The sequence below is a fragment of the Protopterus annectens genome, chromosome 2.part0 (assembly GCF_019279795.1).
Source record: "Protopterus annectens isolate FY-2018-M chromosome 2.part0, PAN1.0, whole genome shotgun sequence".
NCBI classification, from domain to species: Eukaryota; Metazoa; Chordata; order Ceratodontiformes; family Protopteridae; genus Protopterus; species Protopterus annectens.
Window position 1 is genome coordinate 102,488,578 of NC_056728.1, and position 27,978 is coordinate 102,516,555.

At 45.1% G+C, this 27,978-nt stretch overlaps 1 protein-coding gene across 2 annotated transcripts in view; it reads right to left on the reverse strand.

Annotated features, from left to right (window-relative positions):
• The window catches only part of PFKL (phosphofructokinase, liver type), a 905,205-nt gene that overhangs the window by 103,035 nt on the left and 774,192 nt on the right, over positions 1-27,978 (reverse strand). For both annotated transcript variants that reach the window (XM_044060589.1, XM_044060587.1), the window contains exon 16: positions 3,407-3,559. In XM_044060589.1, the coding sequence (XP_043916524.1) occupies positions 3,407-3,559 (153 nt within the window). The remainder of the gene's footprint in view (positions 1-3,406; positions 3,560-27,978) is intronic.

Genomic DNA, 27,978 nt, shown 5'->3' on the forward strand with positions numbered 1-27,978 from the left:
CAGGAGGCTGTTCAAATAAGAGAAAATTTGAATGCCCTGGAGTCTGCAAATGCAACTACTGGGGCTAAACATTTTGTGAAAAATCATGGGGCTGTAGAAGAATCCCACAGAGAAACAAAGAAATGTCCTGAATTTGGGATGAATGGGAATATGCAGATATACGTCTTTGTTATCTATGGATGCCAGAAAGGCCTCTGGAAGGATCACAGCGAACAGGCTCTGAAAGGTGAGCATTTTGAAGGAGGGCACCTTCAGGAATGTGTTGAGGAAGGAAAGATCTAGAAGCCTTTCTTTCGGGGTACAAGGAAAATGCACGAGTAGAAGCTTCTTCCTGTTTTTGGGGTGTGGGCACTGATTGTATGGTTCTCTGTTGTAGCAGCTCTGGCAGTATTTGTGGAAAGAGGGATACCTGTTCTGCAGGTGGTTGTGGGATGCCCCTGAACGGAGGCACAGAGGTGTCATGTCATGAAATATCCGTGTTTTATGATGTACAAGACCTAGGCTGGAAGGGATAGGCGTAGGTAAAGAAGGTAGCACAAGGGTGTCCTGAGTCAGAAAGAACCTGCTCCGTCAGGAAAGGACTGCTTAGAAGTGAATGAAGAGGGGGGAGCTGAGAAGTGATGAGGTTTCTTACTTCCCTTGGGGGACTTGGACTGGGCGGGCCAAATTTGCCTGTGGATGAAAACTTGATGGGAAGGGTAGTTCTTGTGAAATTTTAGGACTGCTGAAATGAGGATAGGTTTGCGGTTTTTTTAACTCTCTGCTATTTTCCTGCAATGATCTGAAGAGATCAGCTGAAGCCTTACCAAATAAGGCAGAATTGTCAAGGGGAGCATCCATGAGCTACTCCTTGATGTCCTCAGGGAGGGGTTGAAGCCTCAACAAAGCAAATCTCCTTACCACCAAGGCAGAAGTTGCAGCCCGGGAGGTAGCCTCAACAGCATCATAGCTGCATTTTACAGAGTGACGGGCCACCTGGAAGGAAACAGCAATCAAGGAAGAGGTCAAGGCCTTGTTTTCTGAATCTGGCATGTCAGAAATAATTTTTGACAGTTGTGACATAAGTTCCAGGGAATACTTGGTCATATGAGTCTGACAATTCAAAATATAAATTTACTTCCCCAACCTCCCTAGTTGCCGACTGTCTTTGTCAGAGGGCAGGTGAGAAGTGGAAAGAAAGGACTTCAAAGCCTTGTCTGAGGATACAGAGATGACAAAAGGGTCTGCCACAGGAGCCTTAAATAGGAAATTGTTGTCTTGAGGGACTTTATAATATCTGTCCAGCTTCTTAGGGGCCAGAGGCTAAGAGTCAGGGTGTAGGGACATGGAAGCAGAGGCATCCAGAAAGGCAGGGATAACTGGAGGAATAGCTGAAGGGATGGGGGTTTCCACCTGGAGAATGTCGTACTACCTCTTTTGTACCTCTGACATTTGAGAACTGTCCCACTTGAAAGTGGTCTCTCATTTTTAAAAGGGTTTCCCTAAATGAATTTCCTCCATAGGGGAGTCCGTACCACTGTAATTTACTCAGGGGAAGCATAGTCTAATGGGGAGGGAATCTGTGAAGATCTTTCTTCAGATGATGACAGTGACTCATTAGCCTACACCTCACAGTCTAACGGGAAGGGAATTCGTGAGGAGTAGGCTAATGAGTCACTGTCATCATCTGAAGAAAGATCCTCCTCTGAAGTTCACCGTTATCTTACCCTCTTTTGGAGGGAGGTAGGCCAGGAGAGAGGAGAAGCAGAGGATCCAGCGATAGGCCTCAGGGACATGCAGGCCTTGAATAATCCTTGGGCAAAATGTTGTCACTCTTTGTGAGGGTCTTGAGAAGGTGATGAACGTTTAGTTTTCTGTTTTTTCTTAGCAGGGAGGTTCATCCGATGTAAGGTTGGAGGTTCGGACGTAGGCCTGCATTCAGCCAAATCTAATTCGACTTCTTCGCACACTAAGATTTGCATGATTACCCCAGGGTCATCCGAATGATGAGCCTTGGTTCCCCCTGTAAATCAATTCCTGATGTCTGTGAGGCCTCCCTAGATGTGCTGGTGTCCGGTTCTAAAGCAGCTTGCAACACAGGCTCAGCCTGAGGATCTGGATCCGAAGCAGAGCATGTCTCCAGGCTATCATGTGCCTTGGGAGAAACGTCCGCACGGGGAGGCACAGCTGAAGAGCTTCAGGCCTAGGCTTTTTGGCCTTCCCTTTCATGGGAGGCTCGGTCATCAGGCTGGAGGAACCCTCTATCGCGCTTTAAGCAAGAAATGTTACGACCTGATTTTCTAAGTATATTGCGAGGGATGAAAGTTGGCTTCGAAGGATCTTGGGGACGAACGACTGGCAGACAGAACAGTTTTTAATGGTCATTGTGGGGCCCAAGGCAAAAAAGGTACTGAGGTGACTATTTTTGTGTGGAATCTGTCTTCCACAATCACACTTCCCTTTCTTGGATGAAATTAACTCAAAGGAAAGGCAATACATCAGCAAAAGACACAAAAGGTTCCCCAATAGGCACTTATCTTTAGTAGAAAAACCCGATTCTGGCAGCAGAGCAATGTTCAGGAATGGCGATCCAACTGGTAGCAAAGAATTTCTGAAGATGGTGCGCGCATTATGTCTCCTTTATGGCCTACATCTGACAGCTGCCTACGTGAGATGTACCACGCACCCTAGAGTAGTAAAAGACTTTGGTATACTACCCGAAGTCGGGCCGCCTGGGCAGGCAACTCCCCGATGTAAAGAATCCTGCAACAGATGAATACAAGGACATCTGTTCTGCTGTGCTTTACCTTTTAACATTCTTTGCTCATTAATATCCTTACCAAAGACTTTATTCCCCAATTAAGCAGAGACGTTTTCCTTGGTTTGAGCCTCCTGACAGCTCTCCCTGTCCATTTCTGCTGTTCTGCACCTTTTGCATTTCCCTAAACCACCCACACAACACACTCTTCTATAAAATGTTCATGTCCAGCTCTGTTACAAATAGTGTCATTTCAATTTCACTTTGATTTGTAAATTTGTTTCACATAATGGCCTGCTACTTCAGCAATATATATATTTTTTTAATCTACAGTTCTTCAGCTCATATTCTAGTTTCTTAAGCCTTTTTAAAGCAGTCTCCTATTTGGGGTTGGGGGATAAGCCCAGTTGAGGTCTACCCTCACCTGTGTGAGGCTTGACCTGGTGAGCCATTTCTGGAAAAATGAACTATTGGCCTCCGTCTTGCAAAGAGATCTACTTGATTAGAGACCTTCACTCCATCCCTGTTTGAGAACAGCAAATCCCAAACCACAACTTTTCAACATCCATGCTATGATGATATCAATAATATTCATGAAATCAGTGTATCAGCTAACTTAAAAAAAAAAAAAAAAAAAAAGTAGCATTGCCCAACCCTCCTCTTCCTCACCTCCATGGCAGCATTGACTGCAGTATCACAGCCCAGACTGATGTCGATTCCTGGTACGTTGTTACTAATCGTAGCTGGTATAACACACATTACCATACAGAGCTCGTCATAGTGTGCTCGGGCCTCGACAAGCTGCAAGACACCTTCATATGCCTGAAAAATTAAGGGGAAAAAAAACATCTTCATTAGAATCCCCAAAAGAAACACAATCATCACTTCAAAAATTTGATACTCGATGCCTCAACATACTAAGTTCAGCAATAAGAAGTTTTGTACCTACCATAACGTTCCATGTTAGTTGTCTTTTTCTCGTCTTCTTTCTTGCTGGTTGGGTTCAGAGCCGATCCTCGGCTCCAACTCGGCCATCTTCAAAAGCTCGAGAGCTGCTTACTGGCTTAAGGCCCCCCTATATCCCATGATGCCTGGCGCTAGATACCCAGATCTCGTTTGGTATACCTAACTACAGACATAATAATAGCAATTATAATAGCAATTATAATAATACAGTAAACTGTAGTAGGATACATGAACCTACTGGAGAGACTGATAGTCAGAAGTTATAGCCAGAGAAGACTCAGCCAGTGATAAAAAAACATAAGGACCTCTTCACGGTCTACTAGGATAGGGGGATGGAGGGTGGGACGCAAGAAAGAAGGTGAGAAGAAGACAACTAACATGGAACGTTATGGTAGGTACATAACTTCTTAATGTTAAGTTGTCTATCTCGCCTTCATTCTTGCTGGTTGGGACAGCGTCCCTAGCACCTCAATCCTGGGTGGTTCATCAGAACAGACTCTTCAGAACAGTGGAACCAAAATCAGCTCTGCTCCTGGAGGCTCTGCTCCTGTAATGTGAAATGAAGGTATGTGGATTAGCCCATGTAGCTGCCGCACAAATAATTTCCATTGGCAATCTGGCCTGAAAAGCTACTGAAGTAGCTAGAGCTCTGGTGGAGTGACCTTTTGGTTTAGCAGGAAGCTCTTTATTCCTTAACTGATATATAAATGTAATAACAGATGTCAACCACCTAGATAAGGTTACTTTCGACACCGGTATACCTTGTTTACCCTCAGCAAAGGACAGAAACAACTGGTCTGATTTTCTGATTTGCTTGGTTCTATGCAAGTAAAAGCGTAATTGTCTATGAATGTCCAACTGATGTAACTTGTATTCTGCCTTGTTGGAATAATTTGGAAAAAACACAGGTAGGTCAATGGAATGATTCAAATTATTATCAGAAGTAACCTTTGGAAGAAAGGAAGGGTTAGTCCGAAGAGAAACTCTATCCTTGTGAAAAACTAGGTAAGGAGGACGAACACAAAGAGCCTGAAGTTCAGAAACTCTTCTAGCCGACGTAACTGCAACCAGAAGAAGGGTTTTCCAAGAAACAAACTTCAAGGAACAAGAAGCTGCCGGTTCAAAGGGGGGGCAGTATCAGGGAAGCTAAAATCAAATTCAGATCCCATGGAGGCGGGGGATCTCTTACTGGGGGCCTGAGTAGAGTGGTCCCTTTAAGAAAGGCTTTACAAAGCTTATCGGACATGATGCTTGTATCAGATAGGCCCGTATGAAAGTTTGAAATTGCAGCTAGCTGAACTTTAATCATGGCAGAAGAGGATCCAGCTCGAAGAAGTTCCACTAGAAATTCTAAAATATGGTGCACAGGGGCTGAAAAGGGATCTATATTCCTGGTCTCTGCCCATAAGGAAAAACGTTTCCACTTACTAGTATAAGTTTTTCTAGTGGTAGACTTATGTGAGGATAAGATGATTCCACGCACCGAGTGGGAGATGTTCGGAAGCCTGGGTAAGGTCGGAAGTGGAGAAACCAAGCAGTGAGCTGGAGAGATTGAAGGGATTGGTGCAGCCCACCCGACTGATGGATGAGGAGGTCTGGAAGTGGGTTCAGGATCCAGGGCTGCTCCAGAAAGTGATGATGCAGGAACGGAAACCAAATTTGTCAAGGCCAGTAAGGGGCAATGAGGATCATCTTGCATCCCAATGTGGTAGCTTTCTGTATTAGTCTGGGAATCAGGGGAAACGGAGGGAATGCATAAAGAAGTCCCTGAGGTCAATCGTAAACTAGAGCGTCTCTGGGGAAGTGTCCGGGAAGAGGGAGGAGAGAGAAGAAATTGTCGCACTTGCTGTTGAAGGGGGTGGCAAAAAGGTTGCAGCAAGGCTGACCCCATTTGCGGAAGATTTTGTTCGCCACAGACTGATTGAGAGACCACTCGTGAGGCATGAGAATTGCTCTGCTCAGCCTGTCTGCTATAACGTTGGACTTTCCAGGGATGTGCGCTGCTATCAGAAACCGGTGGGAAGAGATCGCCCACTGCCAAAGTCCAAGTGCTTCTTGACATAAGGGGTAGGACTTGGTTCCGCCCTGCTTGTTGATGTACCAAACTACTGACATATTGTCTGTTTGAATTGCAATGGTCCCGGTGGGAAGAGAGTTCTGAAGAGCTTGCAACGCTAAAAGCACTGCTCTCATCTCCAAGACGTTGATATGCAGATGGTACTCGTGAGGCTGCCAGGTGCCTTGGACTGTTCTGCCCTGAAAATGCCCCCCCCCCCCGATCAGGGAGGTGTCCGTGGTCACCGTAGCTACTGGAGGAGGGAGAACGAATGGTCTGCCCTGGCGTAATGATGGGGAAACCATCCACCAAACAAGTTGGTTTTTGCATGAATGTGTGATCATTATCATGTGAGACATTGTGAGTTGCTGGAAGGACCATTGAGTGAACAGCATCCACTGAAGATTCCTCATGTGAAAACGTGCAAGGGGGACTAGTATGATCGCCGATGCCATGAGACCCAATGTTTTTAGGACGAATTTGGCCTGAATCTTTTTGCATCCTAATAAGACCTGCACATGTCGTCGAATAGCTAACACTCTGTCTACTGGAAGTCTCACTGACATGTCCTTTGTATTTAAGTTTGCGCCTATAAAGGTGATAGATTGACAAGGTGACAATGCAGACTTTTCGAAATTTATTGTGATGCCTAGTTTGGAGCATGTTTGGATGGTGTAGTCTCTGGCTCGCAGCAGGTGATGCCTGGTGGTTGCAGTAAGGAGCCAGTCATCTAAATAAGGAAACACCTGGAATCCTTACCGTCTCAGGTGAGCGGTAACTGCTGCCAAACATTTGGTGAACACCCTGGGGGCTGTGGTGAGACCAAAGGGCAGATCTCTGAACTGATAATGACTGGCTCCCAGCCGGAAGCGGAGGAATCTTCTGGAGCATCTGTCCATTTTGATATGGTAGTACGCGTCCTGAAGATCTATGGAGCACATCCAATTGTCCTGACCCAGAAAGGGTAAAATTGACTGTAGCGTGACCATCCGGAACTTCGTTCTTTGAACAGACCTGTTTAGTCTGCTGAGATCCAGAATGGGTCTCCAGTCCTCTGTCTTTTTTGGTACCAAAAAGAACCTTGAGTAAATTCCAGATCCTTGTTGGTCTGCTGGGACTGACTGGATGGCTCTTTTTCTTAGCAGTTTTGAAATTTCTTGAACTGCTTGATCCCTTAGATTGGGTGGAACATCTGGAAGGGATTTGTTGGTAAAGTGTGGAGTGCGAAAGAAGGGATTTTGTAGCCTTCGGATATGATAGAAGGTACCCATTTGTCTTGTGTTATACTTTGCCAGGCTTTTGGGTACAGAGATAATCTTCCCCCGACTGCCTCCGAAGGTGGACAGCCAGGCAGCACTTCAGGGATGCTGGAAGGGCTTGTCAGGGAAAGATTCTCTTTGGCCCTGATTTTGAGGACCCCCTCTGCCCCTAGGGCGGCGTCTATTGTTGTTCCCTCCTCTGCCCCTGGGGGGAAACTCTCCAAGTGTGTCAGGCACGGCTCCCTGGGGTTTCCGGAACCACATTTTCCCACTCTTCTGACCTTTAGGATACGGTCTTGAAGGAGTGGAAAAACAGACTCCCACAGCAGAGAGAGTCTTGCCTTCCTGCTCACACCTGGTAAGGATATCCTTCACCTGTGGTCCAAACAGAGCAGAACCATCAAAGGGGGTTTTGGTGAAAGACACCCTGAAGGGTCCTGCAAAGTTGCATAACCGCATCCAAGCGTGTCTCCTCAGAGCCACGCCTGTGCCTGCGGCCCTACTCGCGCCATCGGCTGCATAAGAGATGAGCCGCATGGAGGAGTTTACTACCGAATTTAGAGTCGCCAGCTGGGAGGCAACCTTAGCCTGGGCCCCCGCAGCTGATGGATCTTGAAGGGTATCTCCTAGCTCTTTAAGGAGATCCCTTTGAAGGAGGGTAAAATGGCACAAATAGTTCAGAGACCTCATGGAGAAGGTCGCTGAGGAAAACATCCACTTCCCATATCTGTCCATCGTCCTAGATTCCTTATTAGGGGGATGGACAGATGAAGAAGTTTCAGCCAACTCCTTTTTAGTGGCCGGTGCTACCACCACGACATCAACGGGAACACCTTTGGTCAGAAATTGCTTGTCTTGAGGGGCAGTAATGAATTTTGTGGGCCTGCGGGGAGTTGGTTCCATTGTGTCTGGAGCTGACCACACTTTTCGAGCCACCATAGACATCAGTGGATCGAAAGGCGGAGACACCCAGGAGGTGGAGGGTCGGAATCCAAACGCGTCCAGGAATACAGACTCATCCTCGGAAGGGTTAAGGGTAGTCCAGTTCCCCTCTGCCTAAGAATTTCAAGGATGTCTGAGAAGGAGATGTCCTCAGAGGGGAATCTCGGGGACCCTTCCGACTCCTCTAAGTCGGTATCTGAAGTGACAGATTCAGGGGAGTCAACATGCTTCCTCTTGCATTTCCTCTTTCGAGGGGGCTCCTCTGAATGAATGGGGGAGGCCTCGGAAGAGGACGATACACCCAATGGGGTGCCCTGGAGCGCTCGTTCCCCACGCTTTGGGTCTGGAGGAGGGGCCGAGGCAGGAGCAGGCACCATGGGGGGAGGAGCAGATGAGGCTGACTGTGAGGCTGACTCAGATGCCAGCACACTCCTCATGACTTCGAAGGCGCCCCTTCCCGATATCGGAGAAGGCTCCGGCTCCGAAGAGACCGGGATCCTCCCCGGCACAGAGAGATACGGCTCCGAATCCGATGTAGGAACCAAACTCACCTGCGCCGAAGCTCAGCGAGGGAGAACAGGGTTGGACAAGGGTCCGATGCCAATTGCCCCCCTCGGAGCCGACGAGGGAGTCCCGGCGCCCAGATCCCTCCAAGGACAGCACCATGGAAGAGATCGGAGCTGACGACGGAACCGAAAGGGGTGGTATCGGTGCCGACGGTCCCATGATTCCAGCCTCAGCATGCTCCGGCTCCGAACTCAATGGATGAGTCGAAGGAGGAACTATTGCAGAGACAGGTAGAGCCGAACCCTGATGAGGGGGGCTGGATAGCATTTTAGCCAGGGCCTGCGATTTTAAAAGCCTGCTCACCACTCTCTCCAAATCATGGTCATAAAGTCTAGACGACCGAGAAGAGTGGGATCGATGACTTCGCTCTGATTGCAACAAGGGTGACCCTGGAGCAGAGTGTATCAACTCCAAGGATGGTGACCTGGAGCGTTTTCGACTCCCTGACGGTACCGACAGAAGAGTCGGGGCCGACTGGGAGATAGGTACTTCGGCTGCAGCTGGAACCGAAGTTGAAGCAGAAGCCACACCCGGCGATGGCTCCGAACTGGGAGCCGACGGCTTTGATGGCCTGGAAGGTTTCACTGACTGAGTCTTGGCCGGTGATCCTTCAGGTTTAAGCAAACCCCTAAGGATAAGCTTATTCCTATGCTCCTGCAGGACTCTTGACTAAAGGCGTGACACACCGAACAAGAGTCCTGCAGGTGTAGGGCGCCCAAGCAGTAGACACAAGAAGTGTGACCATCTGTCAGAGACATTTTCTGACAGCATGAGTCACACTTCTTGAATCCAGACACTTTCGTGTCTTTAGACATTCCTGTAAAGGAAAATTCAAATACAAAGAAAGAGTACAAAGGGAAGTAGGTAACTAGAAAAAAACACACACAGTCCACACAAGTTAGCACACCCTAACAGCACACACACGCTATAATATAAGACCTACAAACTACCACAACTTCTAATGAAAAAAATTTTCTACATTAAAAAAGAAAACAAGGATAAGCCTCTAACTAAAATGGCTTACCTTAAAAAGGCAAAACGGGAGTGGGGGAGGGAGGGGAAAACTCTCTAAGAAAAAAACGAGTTTTCAAGGGGGGAATTAAACACTAACAAATACCACAAATCCTACAACTATGTATGACACTGTTATAACTAATAATATACAAAAAGTTCTAATATTATCAATAAAGTGAAAAAATATGACCTGAGCCAGTAAACACAACTTCGTAGCAGAAGCGGCAAACGAGATCTGGGTATCTAGCACCAGGCATCATGGGATATAGGGGGGCCTCGAGCCAGTAAGCAGCTCTCGAGCTTTTGAAGATGGCTGAGTCGGAGCCGAGGATCAGCTCCAAACCCAACCAGCAAGAATGAAGGTGAGATAGACAACTTAACATCTTCTGTTACTACCATTAAACTGGAAATGGACAAAGTCCATCTGGTTTCTAATCTTGTTAAAAATGAAATAATATTTTTCCTGATATGAAATGATTAAAATTCATGCAATTAGCAGAGTGGTTTGACTGAAGATATCTGGATGTGGCACTACAATTTCAGCTACCTTAGAATGGCTAGTACACCTGAAAAAAGTCACAGCACTTCAGTCACATTTACTAAGTATCAGGAATGCCTTTCAGTAAATAAATAACTTATGACTTCTTATGCAGGTTTACTGTGCATTAAATTTCTCTCTTCATTTTTTTTTTACTTTCAATTGAACGTTTCTACAATTAGGCCACACTTTGAGCAGCACTGTGTTAAGTGGCAGAATTTGACTTTTCAGTAGCTGTTACTGGCAATAAAAGTTGCTGAATAACCTGAAAGTGTAACAGGACCATTTGCTCCTTTTCCTGCTAGCTTCTTGTTGAAAGCTAAGCATCTAATCTTCTAGGAAGACATTAAGAGAAGCCACGTCTCAAGCAACTAATACACAAAAGTAGCTGGACTCCCTAAATCAGTTTGGTTGCATTCTGTGAATAAGATTAAGACATAGCTGATATGAAAATGTTTTATTGTAACGAGGGTGACATTACCATGAACGAAAGAACATTTTTCCATCCATCCTAACTAGTCAAAAGGCACCACTATATCAAAGAATGAAATGATTACCTATGACCAAGCTTCCTCACAAATAACTCATCTCTGACTACTGACCAGCTTGCAAAAGAACTTATCCCTCACGAAGTTAAACTACAACTCACACTGTTACAGCAATATAGACTCTCTGCTTGACAGAACAAAAATCAATTTAAACCTTAAGCAATTTGTTTCTGACCACCAGTTCAAACATAATGTAATCAGCTTCCTTCAGATACAAGATGGAGATGAACAATCCCAGAGCACTCAGGTGTCAACTAGAATCTTTTCCCTAAGATCGGAGTAAATGTAAATGTGTTTCTGCCATAAGCCAGTTTAATGTGTGCTTCAGTTTTCCAGACTTTGTCCCTAAGATTCAGAATAGCTTGGCACAATGCAGAATTCATAAACCAGAAGTTATCTGCATTGTATTAAGCCTTTTGAAGAGGTTTTCCCCTAATGAGGACCTCAGCATGGGCAGCGGTCTCATGTGTAAAGCCGCATGCTAATGCAACAGTCTGATATATTACTAATGCTAATTAGGCACGTGTTCTCCCGTAGAAATGTCCACAGTTACCAATTTTCTCAGTTGGCCAAGAAAACCTTTACTCTAGGAGGAAACAAATGACTACAATAAAAGCACTGTGATCACCCATGCAATCCTACGGGAGTACAATAAGTACAGTTAAGTTCAGCAAAGACGTGGGCTTGAGGGTGCAACTGTGTGTATGCCTGTGGACTTATGTGTATGCGTGTGTCTGCAGGGTCACAAATGATACTGCATGAATGGGTTAAGCCAGGAATTGCAAGTTTGGTTGTGTGTGTGTGCTGTAGTATGCATCTGACTGAATGGGTGAGTATGGAGGGGCATCTTGTGGATGCGTATTTATGGTGTACGTGTGTGTGTGTGTGTGTGTGTGTGTGTGTGTGTGTGTGCATGTGTGTATGTCTATATATATATATATATATATATATATATATATATATATATATATATATATATCTACGGTGGTGGTGCTGCGGTAGCGTTGTCGCCTCACAGTTAGACGTTGCCCGTTCGATGTTCGATTCTCAGTTAGAGCGTCTTCTGTGTGGCGACATGCGTGAATGGGCCTTCCTTCGTTGAGGGTTGTGCGTTAGGTCCGGCAAGCCAGCACGTAAAACTCTACTGCCAATCATTAGTGGACCGGAGTTCCACTGTGGCGACCCCTAACAGGGAAAAGCCGAAAGACACAAACATATATATATATATATATATATATATATATATATATATGTGTGTGTGTGTGTGTGTGTGTATATATATATATATATATATATATATATATATATATATATATATATATATATGGGTCTACCTTCCTGTATTGAAATTACACTTACCTGAACACAAAATCCCGAGAGGACTCCTTTGAAAGATGAACTATTCGAAACCTCAGATCACCGACATTTTACATAGGGAAAAGAACCACTTGGCCACCCATGCTGAACGTTGCCCTTTTCCCCAGCATAGTGCAATCTCGGAGTTAGTATACTTAGTTGGGGGATGGGGGCTGAAACTCCCCACTTGGGTGGGTTTAAATGTGTTCCGTTTTATTATTTTGTCCTGGTGGCCAAGTGGTTCTTTTCCCTATGTAAAATATCAGTGTTCAGAGGTTTTGAATAGTTCATCTTTCGAAGAAGTCATCTCGGGATTTTGTTTTTCAGTTAAGAGTAATTTCGATAAAGAGAATGAAACACACATATATACACGAATGCCTTTGCTATTGTTATGCATGGGCCTAGCACGGTTAACTTTTGCCAGTGTTAGTATTCAATTCAGGGGCATATTAATGAACTGATGAGGTCTTTTTCCTCACTGTGACAATACCAGTCTCTGAATCACATTCTTTCTCCAGTGTGCTAACTGATCAACTGGCTTTTGGCAATCAGCACAAGCAGTGAGCATTTATTGAATCCTGCCCTGTTTATTTTATTCTTTTTTTTTTTTTTTTAATGTTTTGTTGGGATTTTTCAAATACTGAATTTTTCGATTAATTATAACGCTAACTTTATAATTTACTTTTATTAGCACTCTCTTAAAATATGCATGTTATTACTTAATTGAATACGTTAGCAGTGTATTTAATTTGTTTTATATTTTAGTTACTGAACACATTTTAAACAAAAACATTAGTATCAGCTTATCTAGACAGTTGACATAAGCTTTCTGGAATATGCTTCACACCTTTAAAACAAGTACTAAAATCCAAGGTTTATTCTCATAATTTATGGTTCAGAAGTTTGGACGAGATGGAACGCAAGGATGACAATTCTGTATAGAAGATCCAAGGAGGATGTCCAAGGACTATCTCCATCCTCTCTCCTACTATACCTAATAGAAGAACATGGTTTGGCCCAGAACGTAGCTCTAGCTGATTCCCATATTCTAAAAACTTGGATAAAACTTGACATGCAAGGTTTACTACACATCTGGAACCTTAGAAACTGGAATAAAGAAATTAGAAGGAGACTTCTAAAAAGAATAGAGTGTACACTGCAAATACAATGATACAGATATCTGAAATCATATTTAGTTAAAACATGTCACTTTAAGCTGCAAGTATATACAAATATAAAAAGAATGTTCAGAGATTTCTGGGTGACAAATGTTTAACGCCAGATATATGCAAACATACCTCTCAAACTTCAGCACATGAATTCTGGACAAGTCTAAAAAATAACGGGGGGGGGGGTCAAGCCCGAATCAAGAACAGAGTTTATATAATCACTCTTATAAACTTAGAAAGTTGCTAGAATAGAATGATATGAAGTCTGAAACTCAACTGTTTGTCATTATGTAGTGAATTCAACCCTTAATTTTTCAGAAAACCACAAATATTATGAGGAACAGACCAAAAAAGGAAGCAAAAATCTGGACAGATGGCATGCAAGTACTTATTTACCCATTTATGCATAACTAAACAAAGACAACAGTATACATGTATGACATGTACGCTACAGATTTACACACACACCGTATTTTAAGTTGAGATTCAGTATGGCAATTGTTGGCTAGAAAGACTGGGGAATAGCACAGAAGAGGATAAATATATATGTTCCATACATCTCATCCTCTTAGCCCAAGAAATCTGGACAAAGCCTGACATAATGGGGGTACAAAGACCAAAAACAGGGACAGATTTTAAATATTGCTCTTGTAAACTTTGAAAGTTGCTAGAATAACAGGGTATGTACTAAAATGCATTTTCTAAAGGATATGAAGTCCAAAACTCAAAAGTATGACATTTACTAATTTCATTACTCAGATCATCCCAGTGATTTGCCAGGAAACCAAAAATTTTAAGAGGAACAAACTGAAATTTTGAGGCAAAAATCTGGACAGTTGAGAGGTATAATCTGTTTGTTGTGAAGAATGGACATCTTTCAGGGACATCTTACATGTTATAACAGAATGTCTAGTTTATGAGAGGAAATGGGAAAAAGGTAAAAATTCTATACAGACTTGCCTGGGTCAAATTTCAAAAGAAAGCATTTCCCAAAGAAGGGAATGTAACGACTGAATGCTTTTCACTGATTAATAGAATCACTGCTACACCGAAAACAAGGCGAAGGACAACAACATCTGATGTAATAAGACACGATGTCACAACTGATGCGTGAATATTTTCTGAAATTAAATGTTATGATTTCATGTTTTAATAAATGATCACATTGAATCAACTGAACTTGATAAATCTTAATAAACTTGAACTCTGAATTTTTGACTTTAGCTGTTTTTCTTCCTAACTTCTGTTTAACATTTGCTTATTAGAATTTAACCTGTTTTGAAAAGACCTTTGTGGTAAAGCACTGCATCAAAAGTATACAGGCTTATTTGAGCTGAGTTGAGTTTATGGGACTCTTATTTGTATTTATCTGCTGTCATACATTACTTTTACATTTACAGCAGTAACTGCTATCCTCTGTATTTGTAATTTTAAAGCTGAAATTATTACGTACATTTTGTTCCTTGCCTTTGAATTAGGTTGTAAGTGAAAAGGATTTACAAAACTAGTCCAATTACTCACATATACAACTGTACATTTAACACAGATGAACTGTTACAATAATTAGTTGGTCCAAAACAGGATCATGTTTAGATGGGTCTTTGGTTGGGATCATCTCCATCTGTTGCAGTGTAGTTTTTTTCTTTCTGTACAGCACTAGATTCAGGGGCATCAATGCTCCTACAATAATAACTGATAGTACAACATACCAGCAACATAAGCATGTGCATTCCCTAAGCCTGCCAGTTCACCCCATAGCACCTGTAAACACTCTCCTTTAATTCAGGACAAAGCAATGAAAATTTAACATGGTACTATTATTAAGTACTACACAGGGATATGTTTTCTCAAAACACAAGTTCAGCAGCTGAGCAGACAGATGGAACGACGGTATTCCTGATCCATCAAGGAGTGTCCTCCTGTAAATCGAATGATTTAAGAACGTATTTGTTGCACTTCACATCATGGACTCTCTTTGACAAGTCCATGCTTCATCTGAATCTGAAGCAGTGACAAGCCTGAAATTAGATGGAAGCTATAAAAGCTCAGATCTTAGACAGATGAGTAGAGGAGAACTGACATTTCAAATGTATCCCAGCTGCAAAAATCGCAGGTGAGATGACAAAACTTTGTGAAGGTGTGTAATGACAGTCTAATGGCCATAGCACAGCTGTCGGCTATGCAGACACTGAGTAAGCAGTGGAGGTAGCCACTCCCCTACTGAGGTTTTGACCACATCATTAACCAAGGGGCAGTTTAGTTGCATGATAACAAAAAAACAAAACAAAAAACAAAAGCAACTGACAATTCAGCAATCACCATTTTCAATATTTAATTTTCAGTAAACAATGAGCCAAAAAAGAGGTCTTGGACGGACAGCTCACAAGTAAATCATCCTTCACACAGATCAGGAAAGTTTCCTGCATTGCCAGAGACCTTAAAGTCTAAACCCTTCCTTTCTCAGCCACCATGAGGCAACAAGGAACAATTTTTGTCTTTCTTACCCGAACTTTGCCGTGGAGTGTGGAATCAGTGGGAATGACAGATGTGTGTACAGGAATGGCTCTTACTATGGGAATGGCAGGTGTGTGTACAGGAATGGCTCTTACTATGGGAATAGCAGGTGTGTGTACAACAATGGCTCTTACTATGGAAATGGCAGGTGTGTGTACAGGAATGGCTCTTACTATGGGAATAGCAGGTGTGTGTACAGGAATGGCTCTTACTATGGGAATGGCAGGTGTGTGTACAGGAATGGCTCTTACTATGGGAATGACAGGTGTGTGTCTCTTACTATGGGAACAGCAGGTGTATGTCTCTTACTATGGGAACTGCAGGTGTATGTACAGGAATGGCTCTTACTATGGGAATGACAGGTGTGTGTACAGAAATGGCTCTTACTATGGGAGTGGCAGGTGTGTGTACAGGAATCTCTCTTACTATGGGAGTGGCAGGTGTGTGTGTACAGGAAAAAGAAGTTATGTCTTACCATAACGTTCCATCTGTATTGTTGATCCTCGTTCAGTCATTACGCATGGTTATAGGTTCCGACCTCGGAACCGAGCCGGCCATTTTCCAAGCTCGCGTCAGCTTCAAACTCTTGAGCTAAACTCTTACCCACAATCCCCCTCTCCCTGTTACCTCAGATTGAGTTTGCAAGTCAAAGAAGTTAGAGGCTACCTCTGGTCAAATTACCTAAGAGAACCGGATGGTGAGATCCACTAGAAACCACAGGAGGGGGAAGGAGGGAGGGTCATAATGACTGAACGAGGATCAACAATACAGATGGAACGTTATGGTAAGACATAACTTCTTTATCTGATATTGTTAATCCTCGTTCATTCCTTATGCATGGGACAGAGTCCCCAGCTACCTCTATTCCTGGGAGGCTCTCATGGAAGGACATTCCTGAGCACCACAGAAAGTACAGTTTTGTAACTACCATAAATGTAGATGTCCGAGAGGAATGCATCTGCAGTCTTTACAAATGGTTGTCCTGTCGTCAGGCAGCCCTTCGGTCGGCCGGATTCCAAAGTCTGGGTCTGGCTTCGGCTGGTGTCGCACTTCACCCGACGTCATTGCGGCAGTTTCTTGGGTATAAAGGCATCAGCCGACGCCATTTTCCTCAGTGTTTCTTGCCCCAGATGCCAGGTGCCCTCTTGGATGGCTAAATTTGGATAAATGCCAAAGTTTCCAAATAGTAGAGAGCAAACACATAAAATAAGCATGTATGTACATATATACAAACAAATACACCATAATAGATCCCCCCCAAGCTAGCTGAAGATTGGCAAATACTCTAGGAGTACCTCAGAGGGGAAGGAGGGTGGGTAATCCTGACTGCAGATGCATTCCTCTCGGACATCTACATTTATGGTAGGTACAAAACTGTACTATGTCCTTCAAGGATGCATCTGCAGTCCTTACAAATGGGTAGAATACCATAGCTAAACTAGGGGAGGAGGAAATGAGAATAGATTATGGTGTAGTTAGGATCCTTTGCAAAACAGCAGTGGCAAAACCAGCACGGGATCTAGAGTATAGAGGTAAGTTATAATGCTTGGCAAATGTATGCACGGAGGTCCAAGTAGCAGCCTCTATAATGTCCTTGGTAGCCACTCCTCGTAAGAAAGCTGTGGTAGTGGCTGTAGCCCTTGGAGTGAGGCCTGATGTTCTCTGGAGTTTTCTTTCCATGGTAGGAGTAACAAAATCTAATGCAATTTCCTATCCATTTGGAGATTGTCTGTTTAGAAATTGGATTTCCTTCCTTTCCTGTTGCATATGCTACCAGAAGCTGGTCAGTTTTTCTATTGTTTTTTGTCCTGTCCAGGTAGTAGCGTAATTGTCTGTGTACATCCAAGGTATGTAAGAGCCTTTCTCCCCTGTTCTGTGGGTTGGGGAAGAATGTAGGGAGGTGGATAGCCTGATTTAAAGACACTCTGGATACCACCTTAGGCATAAATGTAGGATTTGTTCTCATGGACACTCTATCTTGATGGAAGATTAGGAAGGGTTGCACTGCCATTAATGCCTGTAGTTCAGAGAACCTTCTTGCTGAAGTTATTGCCAGCAGGAAAGCAGTCTTCCAGGATAAGTATTGTAATTCTGCTGTTGCTGCTGGTTCGAAAGGAGGAAGAGTCAGTTTTTCTAACACAAAGTTCAAGTCCCATGCTGGCAATGGAGGTTTCCTGGGAGGTTTCACATTTTTAATTCCTCTCAGAAACTGTCTGAGCAGAGGATGCGAGAAGACAGGAGGATCCAAGCTGTACTCTGCTGAAATAGCTGATGCATGTATCTTGATGGAAGAGTAGGACAGGCCTGAATGGAAGAGCTCCGCCAAATACTCCAGAATGTTGGCTATGTTCACCAGTGTCACCTCTTGTCCTTTTGCAGTACTCCAGATGAGATATCTTTTCCATTTTGCTGCATAATTCTTTCTTGTTGAAGGTCTACGAGCCTCCAGGATTATGTCTTTAACCCTTTGGGATAAATTTGGGTTAATTGCTGTTATGTAATGTTCCAGGCAGTTAGCTGCAGAGTTTTTAGGTTTGGATGCAGGATGTTGTAGTTGTTCTGTGTTAACAGTAATGGGATCAGGGGCAGTGTCCATATTTGTTCCCGGGACATGCTCCTCAGCAGTGGGTACCAATGATGTCTTGGCCAGTCTGGTGCTATCAGAATGATCCTCGGACGTTCCTCTGTGATTTTCAGAAGCACCTTGTGCATCAAAGGAAGTGGAGGGAAGGCGTATGCTGTCAGGCTTTTCCAACTGAAAGATAGGGAGTCCACCTTCCAAGCAAGAGGGTGGTAAGTCCTTGTGCAGAATTTCTTCAACTGATGATTGAATGGGGATGCAAACAAGTCTATTTGTGGTAATCCCCATTCTCTTGTGATGGTTTTGAAGATGTCCGGATGCAGCATCCATTCGTGGGCATCTGTTGTAGTTCTGCTTAATATGTCTGCTAGAATGTTTTCCTTCCCTGGTACATAAATTGCCTGCAACTGAATGTTGTAGCTCAGAGCCACATCCCATAGGTCCAGTGCCAGCCGGCATAGAGGGTATGAGTGTGTGCCTCCCTGTTTGTTGATGTACCACATAACTGTGGTGTTGTCTGTCCTTATCAACTGGCCTTCTTGGAGAAATGGCCTGAATGCCTGGATTGCCAATTTCACTGCCATCATTTCTTTTAGATTTATGTGCAGATGTAGCTGGTCTTGAGTCCATAGGCCTTGAATGCACTTGTCCATCATGTGTGCCCCCCAACCGAGGTCTGAGGCATCTGTTGTGATGGTTTGTCTTGGTTGACTTTTGCAGAAGGGTAATCCTGTGTTTGATTGGCAGGCCTGAGCCCACCATAGGAACTCTTGCTTCAGGCATGGGATCATTGGAATTTTGGTTTCTAGGCTGTGCTGGTGCTGGGACCACAAATTCTTTAGGTACCACTGCAGCTTTCTCATATGCAGCCTGGCATGAGGGACCAGTATTATGCAGGATGCCATGAAGCCTAGAGCTTGTAGCACTTTTCTTGCAGTTAAATGGTTCTGCTTTGTTAATGCCAAGAAGTAGAGAGGAAGTTGCTCTTTCTTTTCTGTAGTTAGAAATGCCATTTGTTTTGATGTGTCCAGTTCTGCACCCAGAAAGGTTATTCTTTGGGATGGAATCAGCCTTGACTTTTTCTATTGACTGTATATCCCAGGGCTTGCAGCAGGTAGATGACTCTTTGTAAGTCTTCTGATAGTTTGTTTTGTTGTCCGCTTGTATCAGGCAGTCGTCCAAGTAGGGATAGATTTGAATCCCCTGAAGTCTGCAATGAGCGATTACTGATGCCAGGCATTTCGTGAACACTCTGGGCGCAGTAGATAAGCCAAAGGGCAATGCTGAGAATTGATAATGCTCTGATCCTGCAAGAAATCTGAGGTATCTTCTGCAAATTGGTCTTATGGGGACGTGCAGGTATGCCTCCTTGAGATCTAGAGTTACCAGCCAAGACTCCTAGTCCAGCATGGGAAGAAGCTGCTGTAGGGTCAGCATTTTGAATTTTGGAACAATGAGGAATGTGTTTAAAGCGGACAGATCTAGAATAGGTCTCCATTTGTTTTCTTTTCTTGGTACCAGGAAGAGTCTGGAGTAAAATCCCTTTCCTTGCTCCATAGATGGTACCTTCTCCACAGCTCTCATTTCTAATAATTGAGATATTTGTTTTAGAGCTTCTGTCCTTTGAGTAGGTGGTAGATTCGGCATTCCTCTCTTTCCTGGTAGGGTATGGAAGTGGAATCTGTAACCTTGGTCTATAGTTTGCAAAATCCATTTTTCTCTTGTAATGCAGTGCCAGTTTTTTGAAAATAAGGTTAGCTCTCCGCCCAAAGGTGCTTCTAGTTGTTCCCTGGTAGGCGGTGCCACCGCCAAGTCACTGTGATTGAGTTGTTGTAGTGGTGGTGGCTGTATCCGTGCCTTGTTGGTTGTTACCCTGCCACTGGCGACCCCTGTAGGCACCCCTGGATTGGTTTCTGCCTCTAGAGCGCCTATTCCTGCCTCTTTGTGCCTTAGAGGAGTCTGGAAAGGACCAATTCTTGGAGGGCCAGTTCCGGCTAAACCTTGGAGGTTGAACTTGCAAGAAGTCTTTCACTGTTTGCACAGATTTTGCTTTCTCTTCCATCTTTTTTAGTACCTGCTGTGCAGGAGAACCAAATAAATTGACCTTGTCCATAGGTGCATCCAAAAGCTTAGATTTGACATGGTCTGGTAATGCCTGTTCTTTCAACCATGCATGCCTCCTGATAACTGTGCCAGTCATGGCTGATCTAAAGGAAGACTCCAGTGCATCATAGCCACATTTTAAAGAATGGTTACTAACCTGCTGTATGTTATGTACCATTTCTTGAAATACTTTTTATCTAAAGATTCTTCAGAGGACAGCTTTTTAGTCAACTGGTCAAGCATAAACTCTTGAAATTGAATCATATGAAATTGGCAGTTCAAAGCTCTAGCTGACAAAGTAGCAGAGGTGTAAACTTTTTTACCCCATCTCTCTAAGGACCTGGATTCCCTTTCAGAGGGGAGGGGGTTTTTAGAGGAAGTAGCTGCTACAGCTTTTGGACCCTGGGAGATAGTCTCTGGATCTGCAAAAGGAGCCTTATATAAGTGGTGATGAGTGTCCGGGACCCTGTAGTACCTATCGGGCTTAGCAGGAGCCGGAGGTAAAGTATCAGGAGCAGTGCAAGCATCATTAAATGCATCATCAACAACAGGAAGAACTGGAGGTATAGCTAAAGGCCTATGCTGTGGCAAATGTAGAAAGGTCCTAAGCCTTTTTCTAGAGTCTGAGAAATCTTGGCCCTGCCACTGAAATTGTTCCCTCATAGCATGCAAAGTTTCCCCAAAGGAAAATTCCTCAGGAGGAGAGGCTGAAGGGATGGACTCCTCAGCATCAGAGTCTTCGTAAGGAGAATAAGAAGCCTCAGGAGGGTCTGTATGTTCTGAGTCATCAGAGGAATCATCTGCGGATACTGGCTCAGGGGGCTCTGCTCTAGGCCTCTTTTCTGGAGGGGGGAGAGAGGCCCTATCTGGATGAGGCTGGGCTCCACGAATTAAAGAGATGAGATCCTCAGCCAAAGAAAGCATATGGGAACTGGAGCTGGGCCTGTGAGAGGGGGGCTTGGCAGGCACAGGTTTTGATGCTTTGGCTGCTTTAGCCCTGGCAAAGGCCTTAATAGACATAGCTGGAGGAGGCCTAGCAGCTCCACGTGCAGGGGTAGAAATATCCAGGGGGATGGTGTCTGATAAATCCTGTGAAACCGCAACAGAAGGTTGGATTTCAGAAGCAGTTTCTACCAGGTTAGAAGAGGCCTCGGTAGAAGGCAAGTTATCGGCTGAAGAAAGAACCGCTTGCTCGGCTTCGGCCGAAACCGAGACACTCGTGGTTTGCTTAACCGCAGTTTCGGCCGAAACCGCGGACCGCGAGTGTCGGCCCTTTTCTCTGCGTTTCTTGGTTATTTGCGTAGTCGGAGGATCCGACGGCATAATGTAGGCAAAATCGGAGCCGAAAATCTGTTCAGCAAAGTCCGATCGACGTCTAAGCGTCCGTCGGTTAAAAGAAGCACAGGCTAGACAAGATGCTACATCGTGGTCTGGGCCTAAACAATGTATGCAGTAGGAGTGGAAATCTTTATGAGGTATTTGTTTCCCACAAGATAAACAGTTATTAACTTTCTCTGACATCGGCTGAGGCAAGAAAGAGTCCCCAACGGGGTACTTAGCTTTATAGAAGTCTTCGAAGTAGTATTCGGTAGTAGTAATCTCTGGATCTGACCGACCGGCACTTGCGAACAGCTTCTGCTTCGGGCGCCACGCGGCAAGAAAGACTGAGGAAAATGCCGTCGGCTGATGCCTTTATACCCGAGAAACTGACGCAATGACGTCGGGTGAAGTGCGACACCAGCCGAAGCCAGACCCAGACTTTGGAATCCGGCCGACCGAAGGGCTGCCTGACGACAGGACAACCATTTGTAAAGACTGCAGATGCATCCTTGAAGGACATCTGAAAGATGCTCTTCCCCTGGAGGCCAAATCCAATTTGTAATGATTGATAAAGGTATGAGGCATAGCCCAAGTTGCAGCTGCCCAAGTTGCAGCTGCACAGATGTCATGTAAAGAAGCTCTGGCATGGAAGGCAGCAGAAGTTGTCACTGACCTTGTTGAATGAGCTTTCATGGTAGTAGGCAACGAGATATTACATTGTGTGTAAATAAAGGTCACACAGTCCTTCAACCATCTAGTTAATGTGACCTTAGCAACAGCAGATCCTAATCTAGGTCCAGAAAAGGCCAAAAATAACTGATCAGATTTACGAAAGGACCTAGTCCTGTTTAAGTAAAAACGGATTTGCCAGTGGATATCTAGGGTATGAAGGCAATACTCTCCTCTGTTTGAATGATTGGGAAAGAAAACTGACAATTCAGTGGTTTGATTAATGGACATTTCAAAGATCACTTTTGGCAGAAATGATGGATTAGTTCTCAGAGACACTCTATCTCTATAAAAAATCAAGTATGGACTCCTGATACATAAAGCTTGAAGCTCAGAAATACGTCTGGCAGAAGTAATGGCAACCAAAAACAAGGTTTTCCATGACAAATGCTTGAGGCCGCAAGAGGAGGCTGGTTCGAAAGATGGCATTGTCAGAGCTTGTTGAACTAATGATAAATCCCATGGTTGAATAGGTTCTCTAAAAGGTGGCTTCAGATGATTTACACTTTTTATGAAGGTCTTGCACAATTTGTGGGACGTAAGAGAGGAATCTTGGACACCCTCATGAAAATTAGAAATTGCAGCCAAATGATGGTAGGGGCCGATAGACCCAATTGGCAAAGGTCGGCCAGATAGTCTAGTATTATCGACAGTGGTGCTGAGAAGGGATCTACTTTATCTTTCAGCCAACAGGTAAATCTTTTCCACTTGCTCAGATAAGTAATGCTAGTGGAAGACTTATGATATACAATAAGAATGTCACGTACTGGTAAAGAAAGGTCACTCTGCCTGGCAATCAAGGAAAATGGAGTAGCCAAGCCGTAAGCTTCAGGCTGTTCAAACTGGGATGAATCAGGTTCTGTGGGTGTGAGATTAACTCTGGGGTTGGATGGAGAATCCATGGTTGATCTAGTAGGTGAGGCCAAAGGAAGGGGAACCAAATCTGTCGAGGCCAATATGGTGCTATGAGGATCACCTTGCTCTTCAACTGACAGGCCTTCTTCAGAAACTAAGGAATGAGGGGAAAGGGTGGGAATGCGTAAAGAAGATCCGAGGGCCAATCGTGGACTACAGCGTCCCTGGGTGACTGTCCCGGAGGGGGAATCAGGGCGAAGTAGTTGCTGTATTTGTAGTTGGTCGGGGATGCAAAGAGGTTGCAGCAAGGACGGCCCCAGTGGTGGAAGATCTCCGCCGCTATCAAGGGATTCAGGGACCACTCGTGAGGTTGAAGAATGCACCTGCTGAGTCTGTCTGCTATCACGTTGGAACTCCTGGGAATGTGCGCTGCTAGAAGAAAACGGTTGGTAGCCATCGCCCATTGCCATATCCTCATGATCTCTCGACAAAGGGGGTAATATCTGGTTCCACCTTGCTTGCTGATGTACCAGACCACTGCCATGTTGTCTGATTGAATCGCAATTGTCCCAGATGGCAGCAGGGGATGGAATGCTTGCAATGCCAGAAGCACCGCCCTCAGCTCTATAACATTTATATGCAGATGGGCCTCCAGTTCGGACCAAGTGCCTTGGACTGTCTGTCCCTGACATAGCCCCACCCCACCCCATCAGGGAGGTGTCCATGGTCACTGTGGCCTTGGGTGGTTGGAGAGAGAAGGGGTGAGACCATTGTGACAGATTGTGTGTCATACACCAATTTAAATCCTGTTTGCACCTGTGGGTTACTTGAATCATGGCTGAAAGGGATACCACTGGGTGAGCAGTAGCCATTGTAGAAGCCTCATGTGAAACCTGGCCAGGGGGACAATGGTGATGGAGGCTGCCATGGAACCCAACAGCTGTAGAACCGAGTGAGCCGTGGATTTCTCCCTTGAAAGGATTGGAATCAGTTGTTGCTTTATCCTTAAAATTCTGTGCTCTGGAATAGCAGCTCTGCAGTTCTTTGTGTCCAAGAAAACCTCTATGAATTCTGTCGACTGAGATGGGGTGAGATTGGATTTTTGCCAGTTTATGGTTATGCCTAGCCTTTGTGCAGCGAGGAGAGAGTATGCCAGGGCTTCTTCCAGAAGATGTCTGGTGGGAGCGGAAATGAGCCAGTCATCTAGGTATGGAAACACCTGGAATCATTGAAGTCGCAAGTGAGCTGTGACAACTGCCATGCACTTTGTGAACACTCTGGGGGCTGTAGAGAGTCCGAAAGACAGTACTCTGAACTGGTAGTGACTGGCTCCCGCATGGAAGTGCAGAAATCTTCTCGATGGCCTGCCCACCTTTATGTGGTAGTACACATCTTGAAGATCTATCGAGCAGATCCAATTGTCTTCTTCTAAAAGCGGGAGGATAAACTGTATTGTGACCATCCGGAATTTTTGTACTCTCACAAACTTGTTCAATACACTGAGATCTAAAATTGGTCTCCAGTCCCCGGTTTTCTTTGGCACCAAAAATAGTCTTGAGTAGAATCCGGATCCTATCTGGTCTGGAGGGTCTATTTGGATGACTCTCTTCCTTAGCAGCTTTTCTATCTCTAGTGCTGCTTCTTCCCTTTAACTGGGTGGAACGTCAGGAAGATTTTTTGAAGGGACGGGACAAAGATCGAAGGGGATATGATAACCTCTGGTTATAATCCTTTGTACCCAAGAATTGGTGGTGATGGTTAGCCAGGCAGAAGGGTACAAGGAGAAACGTCCCCCAACCACCTCCAGAGGAAAGGAGTTGGGCCACTCTTCAGGAGCGCTGGTAGGATTGGCCAGGGAAAGAATCCCTGGAACCCTGGTTACACGGACCCCCCTCTGCCACAAAAGGAGCATCTTCCCTGTGAGTTTCCCCCTCTGCCTCTAGGGGAGAACTCGGCCTGTGTGTCACGGAAAGGACCTTGAGATTTCTTGAACCATATCTTCCCACTCTTTTGGTTTCGGGAGAAAGCACGTTGAGGGGAAGAATAATGAACTCTTACGGCAGAAAGGGTCTTAGCATCCTGTTTACATCTGGCCAGTGTGCTTTTAACTTTGGGTCCAAACAATGAGGAGGCCTCAATGGAAGCGTTAAGAAAGGAAGCCTTAAAGGGTTCTGCGAAATTGCACAAGCGCATCCAGGCGTGTCGTCTCAAGACCGCAGCTGAACCCACTGCTCTAGCTGCTGCTCCTGATGCGTGAGATATCAGTCACATAGAGGAGTTAGATACTGACTCAATGGTGGCCAGCTGAGAGGCCACTTTGTCACGGACCTCATCAGACACGGCCTTAGCCAAGGTTTCAGAGAGCACAGAAATCAGATCAAGCTGAAGCCTGGTAAAGTGTGCCATATAATTCAGGGACCTGATAGTAAAGGTCACTGATGCAAAGGTGCGCTTCCCTATTCTGTCCAGGGCCCGGGACTCTTTGTTAGGCGGATAGACAGTCTGGCTTTCTTCTTCTGCCAGATCCTTTTTTGTTGCGGCCGCCATCACCAAAGCATCCACAGGAAGACCTTTTGACCAATGGGGATCCGTAGCAGGAGGGGACAAAATCTTAAGTTGTCCTCCGCGGAATAGCTTCAACGGTGTCAGGAGCCATCCTAGCACGCTGCACGATAAGTCAGACAAGTTCATCAGCAGGTGGAGTATCCAGGAGGTAGGGGGCCGGGTGCAAAAGGCCTGCAGGAACACAGATTCCTCAGAGGTCAGATTAGAGGACTGCCAGTCACCTCTCTGTTTCAGGATTTTGAGGATATCACCAAAGGATACCTCAGAGAGTGACCGAAGGGATTCTTCCCCCTCATCAAAATATATGTCTTCAGTGAGAGACTCCTGTGTAGAGTCCATGTGCTTCCTCTTACGCAAACTTTTCCGGTGGACTTCCTCAGCAGGAGAAGCTGGGGAAGACAGCGGAAAAGGGGTTTCCTGTGGGAATATGTCCCGAGGCCCTTGCACCCGGTGTACGCTCGGTGTGACTTGTGAAATCAGTGTGCCAGAGGAGGGCGGAGGGATAGACAGTCCAGTATCGCCAGCAGCAGAGAAAGACTTCTCCATCAGTTGGAAGGCTGGTCCACCTGAAGAGGAGTGAATGTCTAGGACAGGGGTCACCCCTCCCCTAAGTGGCTCAGCCTGCCGACTCGGAGTCCCTGGATGGCTGTGGAGCAGCAAACTATGCGTGTCACAACTGACATCCTGGGTCATAGCAAAACTTTCCTGCCACGAAGGCAACTGCAGTTCCTTAGTGACATCCATAAAGGGAACCGAAGACGGGGAAGACTGTGCTATATCCATAGACTTCAAAGGCAATGAAGGAGGAGAATAAGAAGGGGTCTTTGGAGATGGGTGGTCACCTCCCAAGGAAGGATAGTTCCTGGGGGGTGGGATACCTCTGGCCAAGAGCACCTGATCCACAAGACGCAGCACATAGTGTTTGGAAAGGCTTCTAGCGGACCTCACAGAGACTAAGGGAGAAACAGGCCTGTCCACAGAAGAGGCAAATTCGGTGCCCATCTCACCTGTCTGTACCGAGAACAATGGTGCCGAGAGAGACTGGACTACGCATGTCTGCACCAAAGAAGTCATCGGTGCCGAGGTCATGGTCTGCACCGACACAGGGATCGGTGCTGAAGTGGTTGTCGGTGCCGAAGCTGGAACCGACAAAACTGGAGTCAACAATAAAGGCTTCGGTTCTGAGTAAGTTGTCGGAGCCGACTGAACGGTCGGTGCTGATACAGTGGTAATAGTTTGAACAGAGGGGCCCCTCAGTGCCGATATAGTGAAGGCTGCAGGAGAAGACGGAGCCGAGATCACTAATGGAGCCAAAGGCCTCGGTGCCGAAGGTCTAGGCACCGAAAGCACTGGGGCTGACAGAGAGCTCTGGAGCCGAAACTTTAGCCTTTATAGGTTTTGGTTGGCGGGAGTCCCCAGCCGGGGACGAAGGCAAAGATTTAGCCTTGGTAGGAACATCCAACATTTTCTTAAGGGCTCTAGGAGGGGTTGAGACCTCCGACCCAAAAATAGCCACTGAAAAGGGAGATTTAAGAAGTCCCTTCAGCAACAAGCTTGTTTTTCCTTTCCAACAAAGTCCTATTTGAAAAGTTTTCACAGATAGTACAGGGAGGGTCAACAGATAAGTGGGACCCCCCAAACAATAAACACACAAAGAAGTAGGTAGTTTGTGTCCACAATCAGAACACCATTTAAACCCCAGACTGCCTTTCTTATCTGCCATAATAGCAAATTAGATAGCAGAAAAGGGTACCAGCAATGGTACAAAAGAATACCAGAAGGTATGAGAAAAAGGGAAATATTACCAACGATGGTAAGGAGAGAATACCTCGTGGTAAAAAGGTAAAGAAAAGAGAAGAAAAACCTGAAGAAAATGTGGTCGCTAGATGCGATAGGTTAAGAGACAATGAAATAGAAACTTTTCTGACAGAAAAGTAATATGAAAGACTAATAAACAACAAATAACTGTACTTAGCTCAAGAGAAGCAGCTTGACACGACCGAATGGCAACACGGCAAACAAAATCTGAGGTAACAGGGAGAGGGGAATTGTGGGTAAGAATTTAGCTCGAGAGTCTGAAGCTGACGCGAGCTTGAAAATGGCTGGCTCGGAGCCGATACCCATGCATAAGGAATGAACGAGGATTAACAATATCAGAT